Source organism: Anomaloglossus baeobatrachus, chromosome 5 (assembly GCF_048569485.1).
Source record: "Anomaloglossus baeobatrachus isolate aAnoBae1 chromosome 5, aAnoBae1.hap1, whole genome shotgun sequence".
NCBI classification, from domain to species: Eukaryota; Metazoa; Chordata; class Amphibia; order Anura; family Aromobatidae; genus Anomaloglossus; species Anomaloglossus baeobatrachus.
The window spans coordinates 509,030,967-509,054,287 of NC_134357.1; the positions used below are offsets into that span (position 1 = coordinate 509,030,967).

Sequence of the window (23,321 nt, forward strand, 5' to 3'; positions counted from 1 at the left end):
GGCGCTTTACATTGAGTGGTTTGCACTTGTAACTCACTCAAGCTTTAAACCTGAGCTTTGTTTTTTTCGAAGTCTGTTTCCGAAACTGAACTCAGAACATCGAACCTCAGGTACGCTTATCTCTAGTGCCGGGCCTATTTACCGCATACCAGGGATCATGGTTCAGTTCGCATATATCAAAATACTTGAAGAGGTCATGTTGCCTTATGCTGAAGAGGAAATGCCCGTGAAATGGGCGTTTTGACAAGACAGCGACCCTAAACACACCAGTAAATGAGCAAAATCTTAGTTCTATTTCAACAAAATTGAGGTTATGGAGTGGCCAGCCCAATCCTTGGGTCTTAATCCAATAGAACACTTGTGGGGTGACATAAAAAAATGCAGGACCGAACGGACATTTTGCTGAGAGGACTGAGGGGCTGCTGACATTTTGATGAGAGGACTGAGGGGCTGCTGACATTTTGATGAGAGGACTGAGGGGCTGCTGACATTTTGATGAGAGGACTGAGGGCCTGCAGACATTTTGCTGAGAGGACTGAGGGGCTGCGGACATTGTGCAGAGAGGACTAAGGGGCTGCGGACATTTTGCTGAGAGGACTGAGGGGCTGCGGACATTTTGCAGAGAGGACTAAGGGGCTGCGGACATTTTGCTGAGAGGACTGAGGGGCTGCTGACATTTTGATGAGAGGACTGAGGGGCTGCTGACATTTTGATGAGAGGACTGAGGGGCTGCTGACATTTTGATGAGAGGACTGAGGGCCTGCAGACATTTTGCTGAGAGGACTGAGGGGCTGCGGACATTTTGCAGAGAGGACTAAGGGGCTGCGGACATTTTGCTGAGAGGACTGAAGTGCTGCTGACATTTTGATGAGAGGACTGAGGGGTTGAGGACATTACGCGTGTTGAAGGTATGTTATTTTTGGGGAGCTGTGAGGGGAAAAAAAGAGTGATGTTACTTGAGTGGGGCTTCGTGCTATGGTTGCATGGGGAAAGGTGATTTACAGGAAACCGGATGATGTTACTCGCATAGGGTAGTGTGGGAAAGAGGGAGACATTATGTGCGTGGGGATGATGTTATGTGCTGGGGGCTACATGAGGTGGCTTCATGGGGAAAAGGTTGATGTTATGTGTGGGAGGCTATGTGGTTAAGGGTGTGATATACACATGGGACTGCATGGGAGAGGGGGGATGATGATTCACAGAGCTGGAGGGCTGCATGGGGATCAGGTTGACGTTACATGCTTGGGGCTTCTGGATACATGGGAAGGTATTGATGTTACCTGTGTGGGCTGCGTACTGAGGGGCTGCTTGGGGAAAGGGATCATGTTACATGCATTGGAGTGCATGCGGGTGACATTACTAGTTTGGCTTTGCGTGGTGGGGATGTGCATAGGGAAGAAGGGGGTGATGTTACTCGTGTGGGTCTGCTTGGGGAAAGAGGGTGAGGTCACTTACATGGTAATGTGCAGGAAACGTGTATTATGTTACTCATGTGGGGCTGCGTATTGGGGGCTGTGCAGAGAAGGGGGTGATGTCACTTACAAGGTGCTGTGGAAGAATAGTGTGTGATGTCACTTGCATTGGGCTGTATGTGGGGGAGGGGTTGTGAAGGGGCTGTGAAGGAAGTGGTTGGTGCTACTTGGAGGGTTTGGTGGAATAGGAAAGGGGGTAATGTTTGGGGATCTGAAAGGAAGTATTTATGTTATTTACATGAGATTTTTTTTTTTCATGAGACCACCTGCGTGATGGGGCGGAAAGGTGAGAATGAGTCTTGTTTTGTACATAAAACTGTTCTTCTCATTAATAGTATTCAGGGACACAGGAATTCACATTTACACCCGGCCAGTAGGAAGCTAGAAACTGCTTTAAAAAAAAAAAAAATGTTGGCTCTACATAATGTAAGAAAAAGATTAATGGCACATCCAACCTTTCTAATGTGAACAGTTGCAAACTGAATATAGAACATAGTAAAAAAAAAAAAAAAGAGACAGTTGCACTCTGTAGTGTTAAGATATGTGGAGCAATGCATATGCGAATATAGTCATGCATTACTGCTATGAAAAACATGTAAAAATTGAGATACTTAGCACCCAAAAATGGCCAGTTTTCTGTGAGCCCAACAGTCAACAGCAAGGCAACTTCCTTTTATTTGGGTCCTTATCAAACTAATGTCTCTCTCATATAAAACTGGCCATTTTTGTGTGCTATATATCTCACCTTTTGGCTCCACATAATGGGCTTGATCTTCTCCTCAGACACTTGTCACGCTCCCCGGCTCTCCTTCCACGCTCCCCGGCTCCCCTGCCGCGCTCCCCGGCTCCCCTGCCACGCTCCCCGGCTCCCCTGCCGCGCTCCCCGGCTCCCCTGCCACGCTCCCCGGCTCCCTTGCAAGGCGTCCCCCGCTCCACAGCCTCCATGCATCCTCACCTGCGTCCTCCAGGCAACCCGATCCTCGGTCCCGGCGCCCATCTGCGATGCTGAGCGCTCCTGCCTCCTGTGCACCGCTCCCTGCTCTGGCTTCTGGCACCCGGGCCTCGCGCATGCGCATTAGGGCGCGCGCGCGGTCATTGACCCTCTCTTAAAGGGCCAGCATCCTCCAACAGGATATTGAAGATTCAGGTGCAGGGTATATAGGGGGTTCCTTTCCAAGTGGGCGGGGCCTGTTCTTCGTGTTTGCTAAGCTAGGAGTCAGGTCTCCCTGTGCTTTGCCTCGTACTCACATATCTCTCTTGTAGAGTCGTTCCTGTCTCGCCAACCGGTCCTGACGATTCCTGAACCACGAACGGTGACTGTCCGCCATCCCGTCAGTCCCTACCATCTCCGATCCCTGGATCCGTGTGGTGACCCACCTCCTCGCTCCGTTGGTTCCGGATCCTGCCTGACATCATCTCGGCCTCCGAACCTGAGCTCCGTCACCCGGACTACCTTCAGAGACTCAGTGGTCCCAGGGACTTCTACACTCACTCCTCTGTACGGACTGTCCTGCTACCCGTAGTGCTCCGGCTACCGGGCACCTTGCCCTCGGTGAGGTGTTCAGCCCAGTGGCTCCACCTCCTGGGTCTACCCGTCCTCCTGGTCCTAACAACACTATGCAGATCAATTTCAATCTAGTGTCCATAGGAGTTTTCTGCGTGATTTTTTGTTTTATTCTAATGCATCTTTCTGTGGATGACCCGATATCACTGGTCATCTCTCCACCAGGTGGAATGCTGGTGTCTCCACAATCCAGTGAGGCCACTAAAGGGGTGACAATGTGGGTGTCCAATCATGCCAGATAAATGAGTATAATGCCTCCAAAGAACCTCCGTCTCTCCATTTCTGTTGGCTTGCTAGGGTCTGTCCATTGTGGTCCCACTTTTTTTTATTTCTTTTGGGCAAGTCCTTCCCTACTTTCCTGTCTTCTGTTTTGTAGCCCCTTTCTGTACTTTCTTGACAATCTCTAAGGCTTTTTTTCCAGTGCTGTGGTGTTTTTGCACAATGTTATGAGGCATTATCCCTGGTACGGGGTCCACCAATGTCCTCTTCCCTGTGAGCAGCAGCCTCTTTTTTCCCAGACTCTGAACATCTTCCACTGCCTTCTGTTCCAAGAGTCCGAATTGTGGGATAGTCTCACTAATTGAAGCTTTTCTCGCAACAGTGTCTCAAATTTTTTTCTGTCTATCCAGGCAGAAGATCCAGATGGCATATTTTCACAGCGCCTGCACCCTTACTTGTCACCTAAGGCAGGGCTGGACAAAGTTTTGCCAGGAGGCCACATCTGGTTCTTTGGCTGTTCCAGTCTGGCACCCGGACTGAGATCACCAAAGGGCTGAAAACAATGGACCATAGGCCGCATTGTGCCCTCCCCACCGTCCGTCTTTAAGTGCTCACTTCCCAATGTCACCAATATTTCATCCACAGGTTGCCACAGTGGTGAACACATTGGTGGTAGATGGTGACACTGGCGCAGTCTTCCACCAACCAGCGTGAGACATAGCAGATGCAATGATGTCACATCATGGAGTGTACTGTGTGGTGCATCAGTGCAATGGAGGCTGGAGTAGAGTGTTGGTGGAACCAGAGCGAGGTGAATATGTGGCGATTTTTTTTTTTATGTGCATGGGATGTTTGCATGTTTAGAGGATGCTGTTTGGTGGCATATAATGTATATACAGTGTGTCCACCCATATCCTGTCCACCGCCATTAACTTGAGAACGGCGGCAGCTATAGGCATCGAAGTGGTGTCTAGGTATAGTAAAATATCCATGCGCTACGCAATGAAACCACCTATAGCGCCACCAGGTGGAAAACAACAGAGTTAACATTTTTATCTTGAAAACGGAACGAGATAGAGAAAAAAAGTGAATTACAAAGTTGTAGGGCATCAATTCAATACGAATTGACACCTTGCATACAGAAATGCTATGATATGAAACCCATGACCCCCCCAAAACATTGAATGCTGGTCACTCATATGGCGCTCATTTAACTTTGATGCTCAAAGTGGCCACCGTCAGCTGCAATGCACATCTGGACTCTGGACAGCATACTGTATCTTGCTGCACGTTGTGCAATATGGTAGGTGACACGTTTGCACAAGCATCTGTAATATGTATAACCACTTCTATGCCTATAGCTGCCGCCATTCTCAAGTTAATGGCGGTGGACAGGGTATGGGTGGACACACTGTAGAACGCTATGTGGGGCTCAGAAATGTACACAGGAGACTATGTGAGGCTCAAAGTATATAGTATATATTAGGCAATCTGATGCTCATACTGTATATATGAGGCTATGTGTGGTTTATGCTGTACATAGGAGACTATGTGGGTGGCTTATACTGTATATAGGGGCTGTGTGGGGGTTCATTCTGTTTGTAGGAAGCTGTGTGGGGGCTCATGCTGTACTGTATGTATGGGCCTGTGTGTGGGCACATACTGTATGTAGAGGCTGTGTGAATGCTTACACTGTATATAGAGAGTTATCAATATACGCAATTCTGCTCAATATTAAGTAATGCAATCCATATCAATATAAAATTTAATTAGTATTAATATTAAGCAGAATTAATTTAAGCCTATTGTTTTGGCCCTCCACACAAGTCAGTCTATCATGTGGCCCCATGTAAAAATTAATTAATTGCTCACTTCTGAGCTAACGTTGTATCTCTCTATCAGGGAGATCTGGATGGCTCACGTGGACACCACCCCCTGACCTTAATATATCTCAAGGCTACAAGATCGAATGCCGTCTCGTTTCAGGGAGTATACAGGCACTCTTAAGTCCTCCAATATATTCAACAAGAAAGGAATTTTATGGTAAATACAGAAATCCAATGTTTCAACAATTTTTGCAACTAAAGTGCAGGGGACTCTGGTACAAAAGGATTTGCGGTCATTGTCACCAATCTCCAATGTGACTTTCTACATTTTGATGTTATACATTTCATATATACAGCATATATATATATATATATATATATACACACACATACATACACACAATATATATGTATTGTTTTATTAAAGCCGTTTGAGATCTATGGGTTGAATTTCAATTTATATAAAGAGTGAATAGTAACTGCCGGTTGGATCTGTATCGGGATGTGTTCACACATTGCTGTAGGTAGTTTCTCCAACAAATTGCAAAGTCCTCACATGTAGACCTCCATTAAATTGTTCAGATCTCACTGATAATTTATTTTATGTCTTCAGCAGCACCCTTAAAAAAAAACATGATACTCGCTTATGCAGGAAGTTTATTAGGATCCCAGCAGTGTTTCCCAGTGTATTCTGCCTTCTGTTTAGACTTAGTATTGATGTGGCTCATACAGCGTGAGTAGTTGTACATATATGGGGCGAAACATTTATTTTTATTTTTAGTTTTTTTTAAAGGAGATAAGTTGCTTTTCGCTGAGGGTATGAAGCTGGTGCCACCACTGTTCCATAGGACCGGTTTCAGCAGAGGTCACACTATACACTTTACAGAGGGAAAACAATAGTCCTCTTGGCAATTTTGAAAAGTATTTTTTAGCCAAAGAGGAGAACATGATTTTCAGCAAGTCCAATCTACTGTATACTACTGTAAGTATACATAATACTAAGAACTCACTATTAGGGAGAACGTATAACAGTGCTTCCAAGCATGAGCAGGGAGAACTTGTTTTCACTGGACAACCCCTTTATCACCTCTCCAATCCGGCAGAATTTCAATAGCAGTCATCTACCCAAATGGCTGAAAAATATTCACAACGGCCAATATTGGCGAATAAGCAAAAATTGCACCTCTAACGACAATTTTGCGATAGTCTCAAAATTTGCAGAGGAGCTTTCTAGACAGGATTGCCTAAAAATCTGATCCGGGATGCCTATCGGAAAACAAAGGAACTTCATTCTCGTTCTATGGGGCTACTGTCACAAACCACCGGGGGGGTCACTCAGAAATCCCCCGCGCTGGCTACCAGTACGTCACAATCGGGGGGTAACAAGTGGGGGTCACCCCTACTTTATACCTCCCGACCGACAGACAGAGCACGTGACGCGCTCTCTAGCGCCCCTCTTATAGTCAGGCCAATTATGGAATTGCCCGACAATAAGCAAGGAGGCCGCTATACTACTTATGCCGATTATTGAAGGGTCCCCGGTGAGAGTAGGGTATATATTCCCCCGACCTCCGCGGGCGGAATATATAATATCTTCCCGAATCTCACTGGCCTCCCCACAATAATCCTTGGCACAACTCGCTGCCACCAACCGATTTACGGTAACTATTAGCCGAACACACAGACGTGGGATTCAAGATCGAGATAACAGAACAGCCCAAGATTAATTATATAATTTAATCGCCTAAAGCACACTAGAAACTACAATATATACAATAAGGAATCTACAGAATATACAGTTATGTCAGAGTACAGTTACAATCAAAGCATGGGTTACAAACAGGCACACACAGTTCAATCAGTTACCTTGTGCGTCTGGCCACAGGGGGGCGCTGTAGACCAGGTTTCTAGGAACTCTCTCACAGGTCTTTCCCAACCAGGCCCCCGAGCAGAAGAACGCTGGAAAATGGCCGAAGTAGGGTTATCAACCTGGGCAGATCCAGGTCCCCTCCTACCTTAGTGACCTCACAGGGAAGCACTGCCACTCCCCCTGCATGGATCAGAATTATCCAGCCAAGGGGATATTGGCCATAACTTTGCCTGGGAGCGTCGTAGGCGGACGCCAATGCTCTCATTGTGACAGTTATGAATTTAGCTACAGAACGAGGGGACTCATGACCTGTCTGCCAGTTCCCCATTGGCTGATATCACGCCTGGGGCATTTCCCAATGTCCTGCTCCCATAAAAAGGGTGTGCCAGCATCGTCCTCATGCGGAGACACCATTTTTATGGTTGCCATATTTATCGGAAATATGGCTTGCGAGATATGAACCATTTTTTACTGGAGTCGTTCTGTCTGGCTACTTCCATAGCCTTGCTAACTAGCTAGCAGCCCCCACTACAGGGTGACGGCAGGGAGTCATCCTGTGTCCATTGTCCCTAAGCCACCTCATTTCCATATCACAGGACATGGCCATGGATTTGTTGCTAAACCAGTTGTGTGAAGGGAAGGGGGGGGGGGGGTGACACCAGGAGGGGGCTTCCTGACATGACTTGAATGTCATGATTTATCGTCATATCTCCGGATTTACCTCACACCTCCCCCCTTTTGAGGGCGCTAGGGGGCAGCACACTCCGGTGTTCCCCCGTGCGCCCGTCCGCGACCTCTCCTTGTCGGGACAGCCCGTCTGCGTTACCGTGGTCACGGCCCCTTTTGTGGCGAATGGTGAAGTTGTATTGCTGGAGCGCAAGGCTCCATCGCAACAATCGCCCATTCGTCCCAGAGACGGTGTGCAACCAGCTGAGGGGATTGTGGTCCGTCTCCACGATGAAGTGGCGCCCGTATAGATAGGGTTGCAGACGCTGCAGGGCCCACACTATGGCCAGGCACTCCTTCTCCATCGTGGAATAGGCAACTTCCCTTGGTAACAGCTTCCTGCTCAGGTACAAGACTGGGTGCTCTTGGCTCGCAGAGTCCACCTGGCTGAGCACCGCACCGAGGCCGAAGTCACTGGCGTCGGTCTGTACTACAAACGGCCGCGTGAAGTCGGCTGCCTGTAGCACGGGCGGGCTAGACAGGGCGTCCTTTAGGGCCCGGAAGGCTGTCTCGCAGTCCATTGTCCAATCGACTGCAGAGGGCAGCTTCTTCTTGGTGAGGTCCGTCAAGGGCTTTGCCAGGCTACTATAGCATGGAACAAACCTCCTATAGTACCCAGCGGTCCCCAAGAAGGACATCACCTGCTTCTTGGTCCTGGGGGTGGGCCAGGATGCGATGGCCTCCACTTTCTCAGGCTCGGGCTTCAGCGTTCCCCCACCTACCCGGTGACCGAGGTACTGGACCTCGCTCATGGCCAGCTGACACTTTCCCGGCTTGATGGTCAAACCTGCCCGGTGGATCCGCCTGAGCACCTGTGCTAGATGCTCTAGGTGGTCCTCCCAGGTGGGACTGAAGACGGCAATGTCATCCAGATACGCGGCCGCGTACCCTTCAAGTCCCTTGAGCAGGGTGTTGACCATCCGCTGGAAAGTGGCAGGGGCATTCCTCATCCCGAATGGCATCACCGTGGACTCGTACAGTCCAAATGGGGTAATAAAGGCAGAGCGTTCCCTGGCCTTGCGAGTCAGGGGGATCTGCCAATATCCCCGGCTCAGGTCCATGATGGTCAGGTACTGAGCCCCGGCCAACTGATCGAGCAGGTCATCGATGCGTGGCATTGGGTACGCATCGGCGACCGTGACAGCATTGAGCCCCCTGTAGTCCACGCAGAACCGAGTGGTTCGGTCCTTCTTAGGGACGAGAACTACAGGCGAGGCCCAAGCGCTGTTGGATGCCTGGATCACCCCCAGCTTCAGCATCTCGTCAATCTCCTGGCGCATGTGTTGCTGCACCTCCAGGGAGACCCGATATGCTGAACGCCGGATCGGGGGATGATCCCCAGTGTCCACGTGATGGACAGCCAAGTCAGTCCTTCCGGGCTGGTTGGTAAACAACCCCCGGAAGGGGTGTAGGGTGGCCCACAGCTGGGACCGTTGGTCCTCCAAGAGCTGGTGGCCGACCTCCACATCCTCAATGGATCCGCCTGCCCTAACCTGGGCTAGCATATCCAAGAGGGTTTCCGCTTCTCCCTCCTCGGGCAGGTTGCACACAGGGAGTGCACATGCCTCCCGCTCATGATGTGCCTTCATCATGTTCACATGGAAGGGCTTCCGCCTTCCACGGGCAGGGTCCAGGGTGACCAGGTACGTTACAGGGTTGAGCTGCTGGTACACGAGGTATGGGCCTTCCCAGGCTGCCTGAAGCTTGTCCTGTGGTACGGGGACCAGTACCCACACCTCTTGACCCACTTGGTAGGTCCTCTCACAAGCGTTCTGGTCGTACCAACGCTTCTGATCGGCCTGGGCTTGAGCCATATTGTCGTGTACCAGTTGCGTCAAGGCCTGCATTTTGTCCCGGAAGCGCATGACATACTCGATAACCGACACTCCAGGGGTGGCCAAATCCCCTTCCCAAGCCTCTTTCACCAGAGCCAGGGGGCCCCGCACACGTCGCCCGTACAGGAGCTCAAACGGTGAGAATCCTGTTGAGGCCTGTGGAACCTCCCGGTAAGCAAATAACAGGTGTGGGAGATACCGCTCCCAGTCACGCCCATGGGAGTCGACCAACATCTTGAGCATCTGCTTTAAGGTGCCATTGAACCGCTCGCACAGGCCATTAGTCTGTGGATGGTACGGGCTGGCCACCAGATGTCGCACCTGGACTTGCTTACAGAGGGCCTCCATCAGCTGGGACATGAATTGGGTCCCCCGGTCGGTGAGCATTTCCTGGGGAAAACCCACTCGGGAGAAAATCTCCAGCAATGCGGTGGCCACCTTGTCAGCCCGAATGGACGACAAGGCCACTGCTTCTGGGTACCGGGTGGCATAGTCCACTACCGTCAGTATGAAGCGTTTCCCGGAGCTGCTGGGGATGGCCAGCGGGCCGACCAGATCCACAGCCACCCTCCTGAAAGGCTCATCGATGATTGGCAGAGATACTAGTGGGGCTTTGGGGTGTGGCCCCGCCTTCCCCACTCTCTGACAGGTTTCACACGAACGGCAGTAGGCAGCCACATCGGCCCCCATTTTTGGCCAGTAGAAATGCTGGTTTAACCTGGCCTTGGTCTTAGCGATCCCTAGGTGTCCGGCCATCGGAATCTCATGTGCGATCCGCAACAACTCCGTCCGGAACGGATAGGGTACCACCAACTGTCGGTCCCTGGGCCACGCCTCCGGTGAACCCTGCTGGACCGTGGCCCGGTACAGCCGTCCTTGGTCCCAGACCACTCGCTCCGGGTCCGAGTCCGAGGGAGGCTGTGCCGCCTGCTCCTTTAGAGCTTTCAGGCTGTCGTCAGCTTCTAACGCTGCCTGAAACTCCTGACTAGATGTGGCCAGAATCGACGAGACTGTCACATCTTCAGTCAGTACCCCGGGACCTGTGTCCTGGCCTCCACCTGACTCGGCTGCCACTTGGTCAGAAGGGGAAGAGCTATCGGACCTCCGGGAGGCCCCTTGGCTTCCAGCACTCCCACTGCGGGTGACAGCGGCCACAGCCGCTGCGACCGTGGGTCGCGCCTGCTCCTCCTCCGTTCCTGACCAAGTCGCCGGTTCAGGCAGACCTACCTGGCTTCCTGACACCCCGGTTGTGGGGGAACCCTGCACCGAGATCTTACCTGGGAGCACTTCCGCTCCTGGACCGGCCCCAATCTCACCTGCCTGTTCCCCTCCTGCAGCAACAGAACCCCGCTGGGAAATCTCTGGGGACCCCACATTTGCTGTGGTAGCCCCCACCCCACACACTGGTCCTCCCCCTGCAGCACCCTGCTCTCTGCTTATCCCTGCAGAGGGCAGCAGATCCCAGCTCACAGGCTGGTTACTTGTAGAGGCATTGTCACACCTTTCTCTGACCCCCTCCCCTGTCACAGCTGCAGCTGAGTGTGTGTCTATGGTGTCTATGCAAGCAGAAATATCAGAGTTCACTCCCTCCTCCCTTACATCATTCATAGATAACACATTAACATTGTTAGGAGTCAAGTCAGTACGGGCTGAAGGTTCAGCCCTTGGTTGGGGCCCAAACTGGGAGGTTATCTGCCCCAAATCTGTCCCAAGTAGCACGTTTGCGGGGATCCGATCAGTTACCCCCACCTCCCTCACCCCCCGCCCTGCGCCCCAGTCCACATAAATGTCAGCAACAGGCAGCGCCGGGTCAATGCCTCCAATCCCGGAGACAGCGAGGGTTTTTCCAGGGATCAAGTCTTGGGGGGACACCATCTCAGGCCGCACCAGAGTCACCTCCGAGGCGCTGTCTCGCAGTCCTATGGTCACAGACCGGCCGACGGTGACAGGTTGGAAGCTGTCCAGGGACCTACCACCACCCCCACCCACACAATACACCTTGGGCGGCCCTTGGGACGGGGACGGAGCCGGGGCCTTGGGACGCTGAGGGCACATGGCCTTGAAGTGTCCAGGTAGGTTGCACTGGTGGCACCGTCTTGGTTCCGCCACGGGCCTGGAGAGGGGAGTTGAGGGGGACACCCCCTGCAGTCTAGGGGCAGGTGGGGCAGTCGCAGAATTCATCTTACCCCCTCTCCAGGTGCTGCTGGTGGCCGCTCTCCTGGCCTCAGGGGCCCGGTTGTTGGTGTAGTCATCGGCAAGGGCAGCTGTAGCCGTGGACCCCTTTGGCTTCTGGTCTCGGATGAACTGGCGGAGATCCTCAGGGCAGTTCCACAAGAGTTGCTCCGTGATGAACAAGTCCAGGATCTCCGGTCCGGTGGAAAGCTGCAGGCCTTGGGTCCAGTGGTCGGCAGCTCGGGCAAGTGCCCGCCTGTGGTCAGCCCAGGAGTCCTTTGGTCCCTTCTGTAGGCTCCGGAACTTCTTGCGGTAGGACTCCGGGGTGAGGTTGTACTGTTGGATCAGGGCCCGCTTGATGGTGTCGTAGCCCTGATCTGCCTCAGCAGGCAAGTCCCCAAGGATATCCAGGGCCTTACCCCTTAAACGGGGGGTCAGGTATTTGGCCCACTGGTCCTTGTTCAGATGGTGCTGCAAGCAAGTCCGTTCAAAAGCAGTCAAGAAAGAGTCCAAGTCTCCATCCTTCTCCAGCACTGGGAAGTCCTCAACACGGACCTTTGGAAGTTTGGTGTCTTGAAGGTCACGTGCGGCTGATGAGGGCCGGAGCTGAGCTAGCTGCAGCTGGTAGTCACGCTCTGCCTGGCGCTCTTCACGCGCTGCCTGCCGCTCCGCAGCCTCAGCCTCACACGCTGCCCTGCGCTCTGCCAGGAGTGCCTGGTAGCCCTCCCGGTCTCCAGCCTGGAGTAGGGCCATAGCCATTTGAAGAAGGCTATCCGAGCCTCCCAGGCTCGGTGGAATGGCACGTGGTGATCTGCGGCCCGCTGCGGAGCCTGGTGCTTCACTGTCCATTGCAGAGCGGAGGGCTGGCATCTGGCTCGTTGAGGAACCTTGGGCGGGCTCCTCCTCATCTTGTCCAGCAGTGCAAGGTTGTGCGATGTCCTCTGCAGAGCTGTTCTCTGGCGTCGGGCTCCTGGAGGACTCGTGGACAACCTCCTCATCGTCTCTGGCCTGAGCATCGGCCATTCCTTTGGCTTTGCTCCTGGTGCTCTCAGCCATTCTTGCAGACTTTTGGTCACTGACACAGAACTGACACCTGATGCCTCCACACACCTTACAGTATCTGCACTCTGACACTCTAGTGTTGAGCTAGTCTGAAGACCCCAGCAGCCACAGCTGCTGCAGGCAGTCTTTAGTGTCTGGGAGTATGGGTCTCACACTCACACACACTATTATCTCGATCCCACCGCTTGCCACCAATATGTCACAAACCACCGGGGGGGTCACTCAGAAATCCCCCGCGCTGGCTACCAGTACGTCACAATCGGGGGGTAACAAGTGGGGGTCACCCCTACTTTATACCTCCCGACCGACAGACAGAGCACGTGACGCGCTCTCTAGCGCCCCTCTTATAGTCAGGCCAATTATGGAATTGCCCGACAATAAGCAAGGAGGCCGCTATACTACTTATGCCGATTATTGAAGGGTCCCCGGTGAGAGTAGGGTATATATTCCCCCGACCTCCGCGGGCGGAATATATAATATCTTCCCGAATCTCACTGGCCTCCCCACAATAATCCTTGGCACAACTCGCTGCCACCAACCGATTTACGGTAACTATTAGCCGAACACACAGACGTGGGATTCAAGATCGAGATAACAGAACAGCCCAAGATTAATTATATAATTTAATCGCCTAAAGCACACTAGAAACTACAATATATACAATAAGGAATCTACAGAATATACAGTTATGTCAGAGTACAGTTACAATCAAAGCATGGGTTACAAACAGGCACACACAGTTCAATCAGTTACCTTGTGCGTCTGGCCACAGGGGGGCGCTGTAGACCAGGTTTCTAGGAACTCTCTCACAGGTCTTTCCCAACCAGGCCCCCGAGCAGAAGAACGCTGGAAAATGGCCGAAGTAGGGTTATCAACCTGGGCAGATCCAGGTCCCCTCCTACCTTAGTGACCTCACAGGGAAGCACTGCCACTCCCCCTGCATGGATCAGAATTATCCAGCCAAGGGGATATTGGCCATAACTTTGCCTGGGAGCGTCGTAGGCGGACGCCAATGCTCTCATTGTGACAGTTATGAATTTAGCTACAGAACGAGGGGACTCATGACCTGTCTGCCAGTTCCCCATTGGCTGATATCACGCCTGGGGCATTTCCCAATGTCCTGCTCCCATAAAAAGGGTGTGCCAGCATCGTCCTCATGCGGAGACACCATTTTTATGGTTGCCATATTTATCGGAAATATGGCTTGCGAGATATGAACCATTTTTTACTGGAGTCGTTCTGTCTGGCTACTTCCATAGCCTTGCTAACTAGCTAGCAGCCCCCACTACAGGGTGACGGCAGGGAGTCATCCTGTGTCCATTGTCCCTAAGCCACCTCATTTCCATATCACAGGACATGGCCATGGATTTGTTGCTAAACCAGTTGTGTGAAGGGAAGGGGGGGGGGGGTGACACCAGGAGGGGGCTTCCTGACATGACTTGAATGTCATGATTTATCGTCATATCTCCGGATTTACCTCACAGCTACCAAGCAATGTTCTGTTTTTTTCCGGCAGCCACACTGAATGAGTGGAGCAGTGATCAGACATTCAACCTGCTACTCCATCCTTCAACAAAGATAACATTTTCCCAATCACCATGGGTCCTGGAGTTTGGACACACACTAATTAGTAAGTTATCAACTGTCCCTTTATAATAAGCCCTGATAGGTTATGAGTAACAGTTTCCCATGACCCTGACAGGTTCCCACTTTCCCACCACGATAACAGGCTGTAGAAAACACTTTCCTATCATCGGGACAGGCTGTGGGTAACACTTTCCCATCATCTTGAAAAGCAGTGGTTACCACTTTCCCACCATCATGACAGTTTGTGTGAAACACTTTCCCATCCTCCTGGAATACATCAGATCCAGGGCTAATCCTGGAGAAGTTACCACCGGCCATGTCACAGTCAGTCGTTACATGGACAAGCTGCATGCAACTGTGGCGCTCCTGAGGCTTCAGTCGCCACAGGGTACTACACCTAGAAGGGTAGAAGTAAGAGAAACCTGGACACAATCTTCAGTCAAGTCGGGACTACATTTCTGGTGACATGACAACGCTTTCTTCTTTCTTCTCAGTACCTGAGGCTAGGAGCGGGAAGCTCAGCCCGGGTTCCTCACTTCTGAACGAGTATCCCTTGGGAAAGAACACTTTCAAACACCGGTGGCTCCCTATAATTTATCCGGGATCGGCTGGAGCCCATCATGGCGGAGAGCGGTGCCTCCGGGAAACCCACGGACAGTGAGTAAAGACCTGGAACCGCAACTATTGTGTCAGCCCTTCATTGCCGGCGCCCCGCACTTCGGCGCCAACGGCCACTACTACCTCAGGCATCCTCCCTGGGGCCTAGCTTCACCTGCGGGAAGCTGAACTATCCTAGCTGCGACACCACCCGCCCCAGAGGACAGTGACTGCAGTGGCGGCTAATCCCTGGCCGCATACTGCAGTTGGCATCACGAGACAACTAACAACTACTACTCCCAACATCCTTCATCCCCATCATCTCATCTATCCTTTTCTGTGGACCCCTTTGGGTGACGAAACTAGGCAGGGCCACCCATGACATCTGCATGACCCTTCACCGGCCCGGTGACGAGTATTCCCCAAGGCCCCATGGGGTGCTCCAACTTGGCTTCACAAACAGGGTTACATGCCCACAGCCACGGGTACTGTGCGCCTTACAGAACTGTTAAAACGTATTGCTTAAAAAAGGACAGTCGCCATTGACTATTCCGTGCAAGGAAAGAAGCGGCGTGCCATTGGGGCAGGACCCAAAAAGAGCACGAAAGCGTGGTTGGAGCCCAGAAAGAGCACGAAGGAGAGCCGCAGTGCCGGAAACGAGCAGGAGATCCCGTGCCTCTAAACCAGAGCAGAAGACCACTGGTCGAGGCATGTCCAGTGAGGAAGGAAACTAAACCATCCCTGTTGCTGGAACTGCAGCATTAACTCCAGCTCCGCTGCTACTATTTACCATTCTGTACCTCCCAGGAGCAACATGGCTACCCCAGTATTCCGGGGAGGCGTATACCCTGGCTGACTTTAAGGAGAGACTATACAGCTTATTCCCAGTGTACCCTATGACAGAGGACCAGAAAGCCAGTATCCTTATTGGCCAATTGACTGGGGCAGCTCGGCGAAAAGTCAAGTCCTGGCCGGAGACCGATAAAAGAGTGGCAAAGGACATTTTGACTAAACTCAAGTAAACTTTCGATACCGTACAGCCACTGAGATAAAGATGCGATTTTACAGATGCAAGCAAAAGGTGCAAGACAGTACACTCTGTGCAAAACTATTAGGCAAGTTGTATTTTAGAGGATTTTTTTATTATGGATCAACAACTATGTTCTCAATCAACCCAAAAGACTCAAATATCAAAGCTTAATGTTTTTGGAAGTTGGATTTTTTTTTTAGATTTGGTTATCTTAGGATGATATATGTTTGGGCAGGTAACTATTACTGTGCATAATTATTAGGTAACTTAATAAAAAACAAATTTATTCCCATCTCACTTGTTTATTTTCACCAGGTAAACCAATATAACTGCACAAAATTTAGAAATAATCATTTCTGACATGCAAAAACAAAACCCCAAAAAATTAGTGACCAATATAGCCACCTTTCTTTATGAGGACACTCAACAGCCTACCATCTATAGATTCTATCAGTTGCTTGATTTGTTAACGATCAACATTGCATGCAGCAGCCACCACAGCCTCCCAGACACTGTTCCGAGAGGTGTACTGGTTTCCCTCCCTGTAGATCTTACATTTTATGAGGGATCACTTTTTCTCTATGGGGTTCAGATCAGGTGAACAAGGGGGCCAAGTCATTATTTTTTAATCTTTTAGACCTTTACTGGCCAGCCACGCTGTGGAGTAGTTGGATGCATATGACAGAGCATTGTCCTGCATCAAAATCATGTTTTTCTTGAATAATACCGACTTCTTCCTGTACCACTGCTTGAAGTTGTCTTCCAGAAACTAGCAGTAGGTCAGTTTGTGTTTATTTGCTGAAATTGCACTGAAGGTTGTTTCTGCTTATTCCATTTGGTTCTGCGTTTGGTTTCTTGTATGTGAGAATATGTCTTGCTGCTTCTGTGAGCAGGGCAGTTCTTCCAGCATGAAAGGGAGCTTGCACCCTGTTCATGTTTGGATTATTTGCATTTGAATATTATTTGCTCTGTGATTTTGTTCCGTTCCATTATATCTGCAGTTCTGTCTAAAGTGTCTGGCACAAGAGTACCTGCTATAGTGGGGGAGAGTCCATGTGGTCTCAGTATTTTTTTATTATCAGGAGATTGGTATTTTTTCCAGGTTTTTTTGCTGGCCGCAATCAGTTATCCACCTGTCCTATCTCTTAAGTCGGGCCTCACCTTTGCTAATCTATATTTCCTGTGTATTGTGTTTTCTTACATCACCATTGTTGCATGTTGGGGGCTTGCTATTTTTTTGGGAACTGCTCCGAGGCAAGTTAGGATACCCCATTTTTATCTTTGAGGTGTAGCAAGTTTCTCAGGCAGTGACGAGGTGTCTAGGTGTGTTAGGAACATCCCACTGCTACTTCTAGTGTTGTCCGATAGATAGGTGATTTGCGGTCAGCTCAGTTTCCAACTACTCTTGTGGTTTTGTTTTTTCTTGATTAATGGGATTTTTTGTGATTATCCACAGTTACCACATCATAACAGTATCACCGGCCACACAAAAAAACAGGTATGCAAATGAAGGATTTTTTTTTATTCTGCATATTTTTCTTCTTATTCCTTGGGTTCCGTGGATGATATTTTGCTGGCATGGATATTAACCAGTTGTCTGATCATGTGAAGCATCTTGCTTCTGAGGTTCAGGGTATTTCAGCTTATCTTAGACAAACTCCGGTTGTAGAACTTAAAATTCCCATTACTGAATTTTTCTCGGGGGATAGGTCTAAATTCCTGAACTTTAAAAATAATTGTAAATTATTTTTTGCCTTAAGACCTAAATCCTCTGGAATTCCTGTGCAGCAGGTTAGGATTTTCATCTCCTTGTTGCGTGGTGACCCTCAGGACTGGGACTTTTCCTTGGTACCTGGTGATCCGATTCTTGCTGATGTGGATTCTTTTTTTTAGGCCCTGGGATTGTTGTATGATAAACCTAATGTTGTGGCTCAAGCTGAGAAGGCTTTGATACATTGATCCAGGGTCAGGATTCCGCTGAAATTTTTTGTCAGAGATTCAGAAAGTGGGCGGTTCTTACCAAATGGAATGATGATGCTTTTGCGGCACTTTTTTGGAAGGTTCTTGCGGACACTGTGAAAGATGTTATAGTGGGTTTACCTATCCCTTCGAGTCTCGATACCTCTATGACCTTAGCCATTCAGATAGACGTTTACGTGAGCGCAAAACGATATGTGCTGATGTTTGGCTTGCGTAACAGTCTGCGGAGCCTATGCAGTGTGATAGGGTTCTCTCTAATACTGAGCAACAGGGTTTTAGACAGAGAAACAAGTTGTGTTTCTATTGTGGAGACGCTTCTCACACTGTCTGCTCTAAACGAGAAAAGAGATTTGCTCGTTCATTTACTGTGGGTACTGTGCAACCTAAATTTCTTTTGTCGGTCTCTTTAATTTGCTCATTGTCCTCATTTTCTGCTATGGCTTTTCTTGATTCAGGGGCCGCCTTGAACTTGATGGATTCTGGGTTTGCTAAGGGTTGTGGTTTTCCCATGGTACCTTTGCAAACTCCTAGTCCTTTAAGGCGCATTGATGCTACTCCTTTAGCTGAGAACAAACCCCAATTTTGGACCCAGGTGACTGAGGGTTGCACCACCTCATCAGGAGAATTGTAAAGTAATAGTGCTACACAACTTGCATGATATTTTGGTACTGGGCTTCCCTTGGCTGCAGACCCATAATCCAGTTCTAGATTGGAGATCCTTGTCTGTGGTTAGTTGGAGTTGTCAATGTGTGCATAATGATCTTTCTGTGTTGTCTATTTCTGCTCAGACACATGATGTACCTGAATATTTGTCAGACTTCCTTGATGTGTTTAATGAGACTGGATCTGATTCTTTGCCTCCCAATAGGGAGTGTGATTGTGCCATTGACTTAGTGCCAGGTTGCAAATTTCCGAAAGGGACGGATTTTCAATGTGTCTGTGCCCGAACATGATGGTATGCAAACTTATATTAAAGAGTCATTGGAAAAAGGTCATATTAGACAGTCATCTTCACCCCTGGGTGCCGTTTTTTCTTTGTGTCCAAGAAGGATGGATCATTGAGATCTTATATTGACTATTGCCTCCTTAATAAAATCACTGTTAAAAATCAGTATCCTTTGCCCCTGATGTCAGATTTGTTTTCCAGAGTTAAGGGGGCTAAATGCTTTACTAAACTTAATCTTCAGGGGGCGTACAATCTCATTCGAATTAAGGAGGGTGATGAATGGGAGACTTCTTTTAATACCCCTGAGGGGCATTTTGAGTACCTAGTGATGCCTTTTGGGCTCACTAATGCCCCCTCCGTTTTCCAGTCATTCATGAATATTTTCCGGGAATTAATTGGTACATTTCTGATCGTCTATTTGGGTGATATTTTGATTTTTTGATGATTGGGACTCATACTGAGCAAGTTCAGACTGTTTTTCAGGTTCTTTAGAAAAATGCATTGTACGTTAAGGGGTCGAAATGTTTCTTTGGCGTACAAAAAATGTCCTTTTTGGGGTTTATTTTCTCTCAGTCTTCTATTGAAATGGATCCGTTCAAGGTTCAAGCCATTTATGACTGGGCTCAGCCTACTTCTTTGAAATCCCTTCAGAAATTTTTGGGTTTTGCAAATTTCTACCGTAAATTTAGAATATAAAAAAGCAACCAAAAAAAGGAATAAATATCATTACTTACAGCAACGATGGGTCTGCAGTTGTACAATGCCCAGGCCAAAAACTACTACTCTAGCAGGATACAGCTAAGTCCCCACTAAGTGGAGGCATCACAGGTGCAGGAGGAGCAAATCACACACACTCTTGCAAAAAAAAAAAAAAAAAATGGAGGAGGCGATTGCTGGATGGTAAAACTGCACACTGATGGCTTGCATAGAGCACTGTTCACACATACAGACACAGTCACAAGCCTTCAGCCTATTAGGTGACACCCATACTATTAGATCAGGCAGGCTGTCAAGCTGAACTCCATCTGTGCACCATACAGGGACAGGAACTCTAATATGCAAAGCCTAACGTAAATTTATAGGCAATTTCTCTAGTATTGTTAAGCCTTTGATGGATTTGACCAAAAAGGGAGCGGATATTGAGAATTGGACCCCAGAGGCCATTATGGCCTTCCAGGAGCTTAAAAAGAGGTTCACTTCTGCCCCGGTCCTGCAGCAACCTGATGCTTCTCTTTCATTTCAAGTGGAGATAGATGCCTCAAAGATTGGAGCAGGAGCTGTTTTGTCTCAAAGAGATCCTATAACGTCCAAACTGAAGCCTTGCGCCTTTTGCTCTCGGAAATTTTCTCCGTCTGAACGATACTATAATGTGGGGAATCAGGAATTATTGGCTATGAAGTGAGCTTTTGAAGAATGGAGACATTGGTTGGAGGGGGCTAGACATCAAACTGTGGTGCTCACTGATCATAAGAATCTGACCTACCTTGAATCTGCCAAGAGACTGAATCCTAGGCAGGCCAGGTTGGCTTTATTTTTTACGCTTTTTGAGTTTGTGGTTTCTTTTCTACCAGGCACCAAGAATATTAAAGCAGATGCCCTCTCTAGAAGTTTCTATGCTGATTCTCTTGATGTTGCTAAGCCATCTACCATCCTGAATGAAGGTGTGGTCCTCGCCGCCATTTCAGCCGATTTGAGGTAAGCACTTAAGAGATTTCAGGGGGACAAACCTGAAAGATGTCCTGTGGGAAAACTGTATGTTCCTGAGTAATGGAGGAGTAGAGTTATGTCCGAGATTCATTGTTCCATTTTGGCTGGTCATACTGGGATTTTTGGTACTAGGGATCTAGTGAGTAGGTCTTTTTGGTGGCCTTCTTTATCTCGGGATGTCAGGAGTTTTGTGCAATCTTGTGGCCTTCTTTATCTCGGGATGTCAGGAGTTTTGTGCAATCTTGTGGAGTTTTGTGGCGTACAAAAAATTTCCTTTTTGGGGTTTATTTTCTCTCAGTCTTCTATTGAAATGGATCCGGTCAAGGTTCAGGCCATTTATGACTGGGCTCAGCCTACTTCTTTGAAATCCCTTCAGAAATTTTTGGGTTTTGCAAATTTCTACCGTAAATTTAGAATATAAATAAGCAACCAAAAAAAGGAATAAATATCATTACTTACAGCAACGATGGGTCTGCAGTTGTACAATGCCCAGGCCAAAAACTACTACTCTAGCAGGATACAGCTAAGTCCCCACTAAGTGGAGGCATCACAGGTGCAGGAGGAGCAAATCACACACACTCTTGCAAAAAAAATAATAAAATAAAATGGAGGAGGCGATTGCTGGATGGTAAAACTGCACACTGATGGCTTGCATAGAGCACTGTTCACACATACAGACACAGTCACAAGCCTTCAGCCTATTAGGTGACACCCATACTATTAGATCAGGCAGGCTGTCAATCTTGTGGAGTTTGTTCTAGAGCCAAGCCTTATTATTCACGTTCTAGTGGGTTGTTATTGCCATCGCATGTACCTAAGAGACCTTGGACTCATATCGCTATAGATTTTTTTCTGATCTTCCAGTCTCTCAGAGGAGGACGGTTATTTGGGTTATTTGTGATAGATCTTCTAAGATGGTCCATTTGGTACCATTGCCTAAGTTGCCAACTTCATCAGAGTTGGTGCTCTTGTTTCTTCAACAGGTGGTTGTTTACATGGTATTCCTGAGAATATGGTGTCAGACAGAAGAATTCAGCTTGTGTCCAGATTTTTGAGAGCATTTTGTTCTAAATTAGGAATGGAGTAGTCTTTCTCCTCTGCGTTTCATCCTCAGACAAATGCTCAGACAAAGCAAACCAGACCTTGGAAACTTATTTGAGGTGTTTTGTATCTGCGGATCAGGATAACTGGGTTTCGTTTTGCCATTGGCAGAGTTTGTTTTCAATAGTAGGGCTAGCTCTGCTTCTTTGATGTCTCCGTTTTTCTGCAATTTTGGGTTTCATCTCAGGTTTTCTTCAGGGCAGGTTGACGCAGCAGATTTGGGGTCAGGTAGTGGACAAATTGTTTCAGTCCCAGAAGAATGCCCAAAGTTTTGCCAACCGGCAGACTGTTGGTCCCCGGTTTAAAATGGGGGACATGGTTTGGTTGTCCTCCAAAAATATTCCTATGAGAGTTTTTTCTCCTAAATTTAAGCAAAGATTTATTGGGCCTTATAAGATTTGTTTGGCTCTCCCTTATGCGGGCGTCACACGAGACGATCTGTCATGTGATGCATCGTCGGGGTCACACGTTTTCGTGACGCACATCCGAGAGACGCTGATTCGGTCACAAATCGTGAGTCATGTACACATCGCTTATGTTTAAAAAATCGTTTATTTTTCATGGCACCGGTTGTTCATCATACCCGGGGCAGCACACACAGGCAGTGATTTGCCCGTGATGCACAAATGACGGGGGTGGGTACTATCGCTCGTGCGATCGCACTATAGATCGTACCGTTTGACACCCGCATTAGTCTTTTAAAATTCACAATGTTTTTCATAAGTCTTTGTTGAAAAAACATGTGGAACTAGCAGTTTCCATGGCGGGGCCTCCTGATCCTGTGTTGGTAGATGGGGATGTAGAGTATGAAGTAGAGAAAATGTTGGATTCCTGCCTTAATAGATGTAAGCTTCAGTACCTTGTTAAGTGGAATGGTTATGGTCAGGAGGACAATTCCTGGGTTTTTGCTTGTCATTCACGCTGACAGATTGGTTCGTGCTTTTCATCATGCCCATCCTGACAGACCCGGTGGCTCTTGTGAGGGTTCGGTGACCCCTTCTCAAGGAGGGAGGGATACTATTGTGAATGTCATCCGAGTGGGTGCTGGTGTGGAGCTCCCTCTGGTGGCCAGGAATGGTAATGAAGCCGAGTTTGAATCTGTCATTCAAACAGGTGATGGATTATTTGCATTTGAATATTATTTGTTCTGTGATTTTGTTTAGTTCCATTATATCTAAAGTTCTGTCTAAAGTGTCTGGCACACGAGTACCTGCTATAGTGGGGGAGAGTCCATGTGGTCTCAGTACTTTTTATTATTATCAGGAGATTGGGGTTTTTTGCAGGGTTTTTTGCTGACCACAATCAGTTATCTGTCCTGTCCTACCTAGTAAGTCGGGCCTCACCTTTGCTAATGTATATTTTCTATCTGTGTATTGTGATTTCTTACATCACCATTGTTGCATGTTGGGGGCTTGCTATTTCTTTGGGGACTGCTCCGAGGCAAGTTACGATTCCTCATTTCTATCTTTGAGGTGTAGCAAGTTTCTCAGGCAGTGACGAGGTGTCTAGTTGTGTTAAGAACATCCCACTGCTACTTCTAGTGTTGTCCGATAAATAGGGGATTGCGGTCAGCTCAGTTTCCAACTACTCTTGTGGTTTTGTTTTTTCTTGATTAATGGGATTTTTT

The 23,321-nt window shown here is 48.7% G+C and overlaps 1 protein-coding gene across 1 annotated transcript in view; it reads right to left on the bottom strand.

Moving 5' to 3' along the window:
• The window catches only part of LOC142312855 (uncharacterized), a 155,981-nt gene that overhangs the window by 77,069 nt on the left and 55,591 nt on the right, over nucleotides 1-23,321 (bottom strand). The window contains 1 exon segment of the mRNA XM_075351840.1: nucleotides 14,465-14,730. Within this exon segment, the coding sequence (XP_075207955.1) occupies nucleotides 14,465-14,730 (266 nt within the window).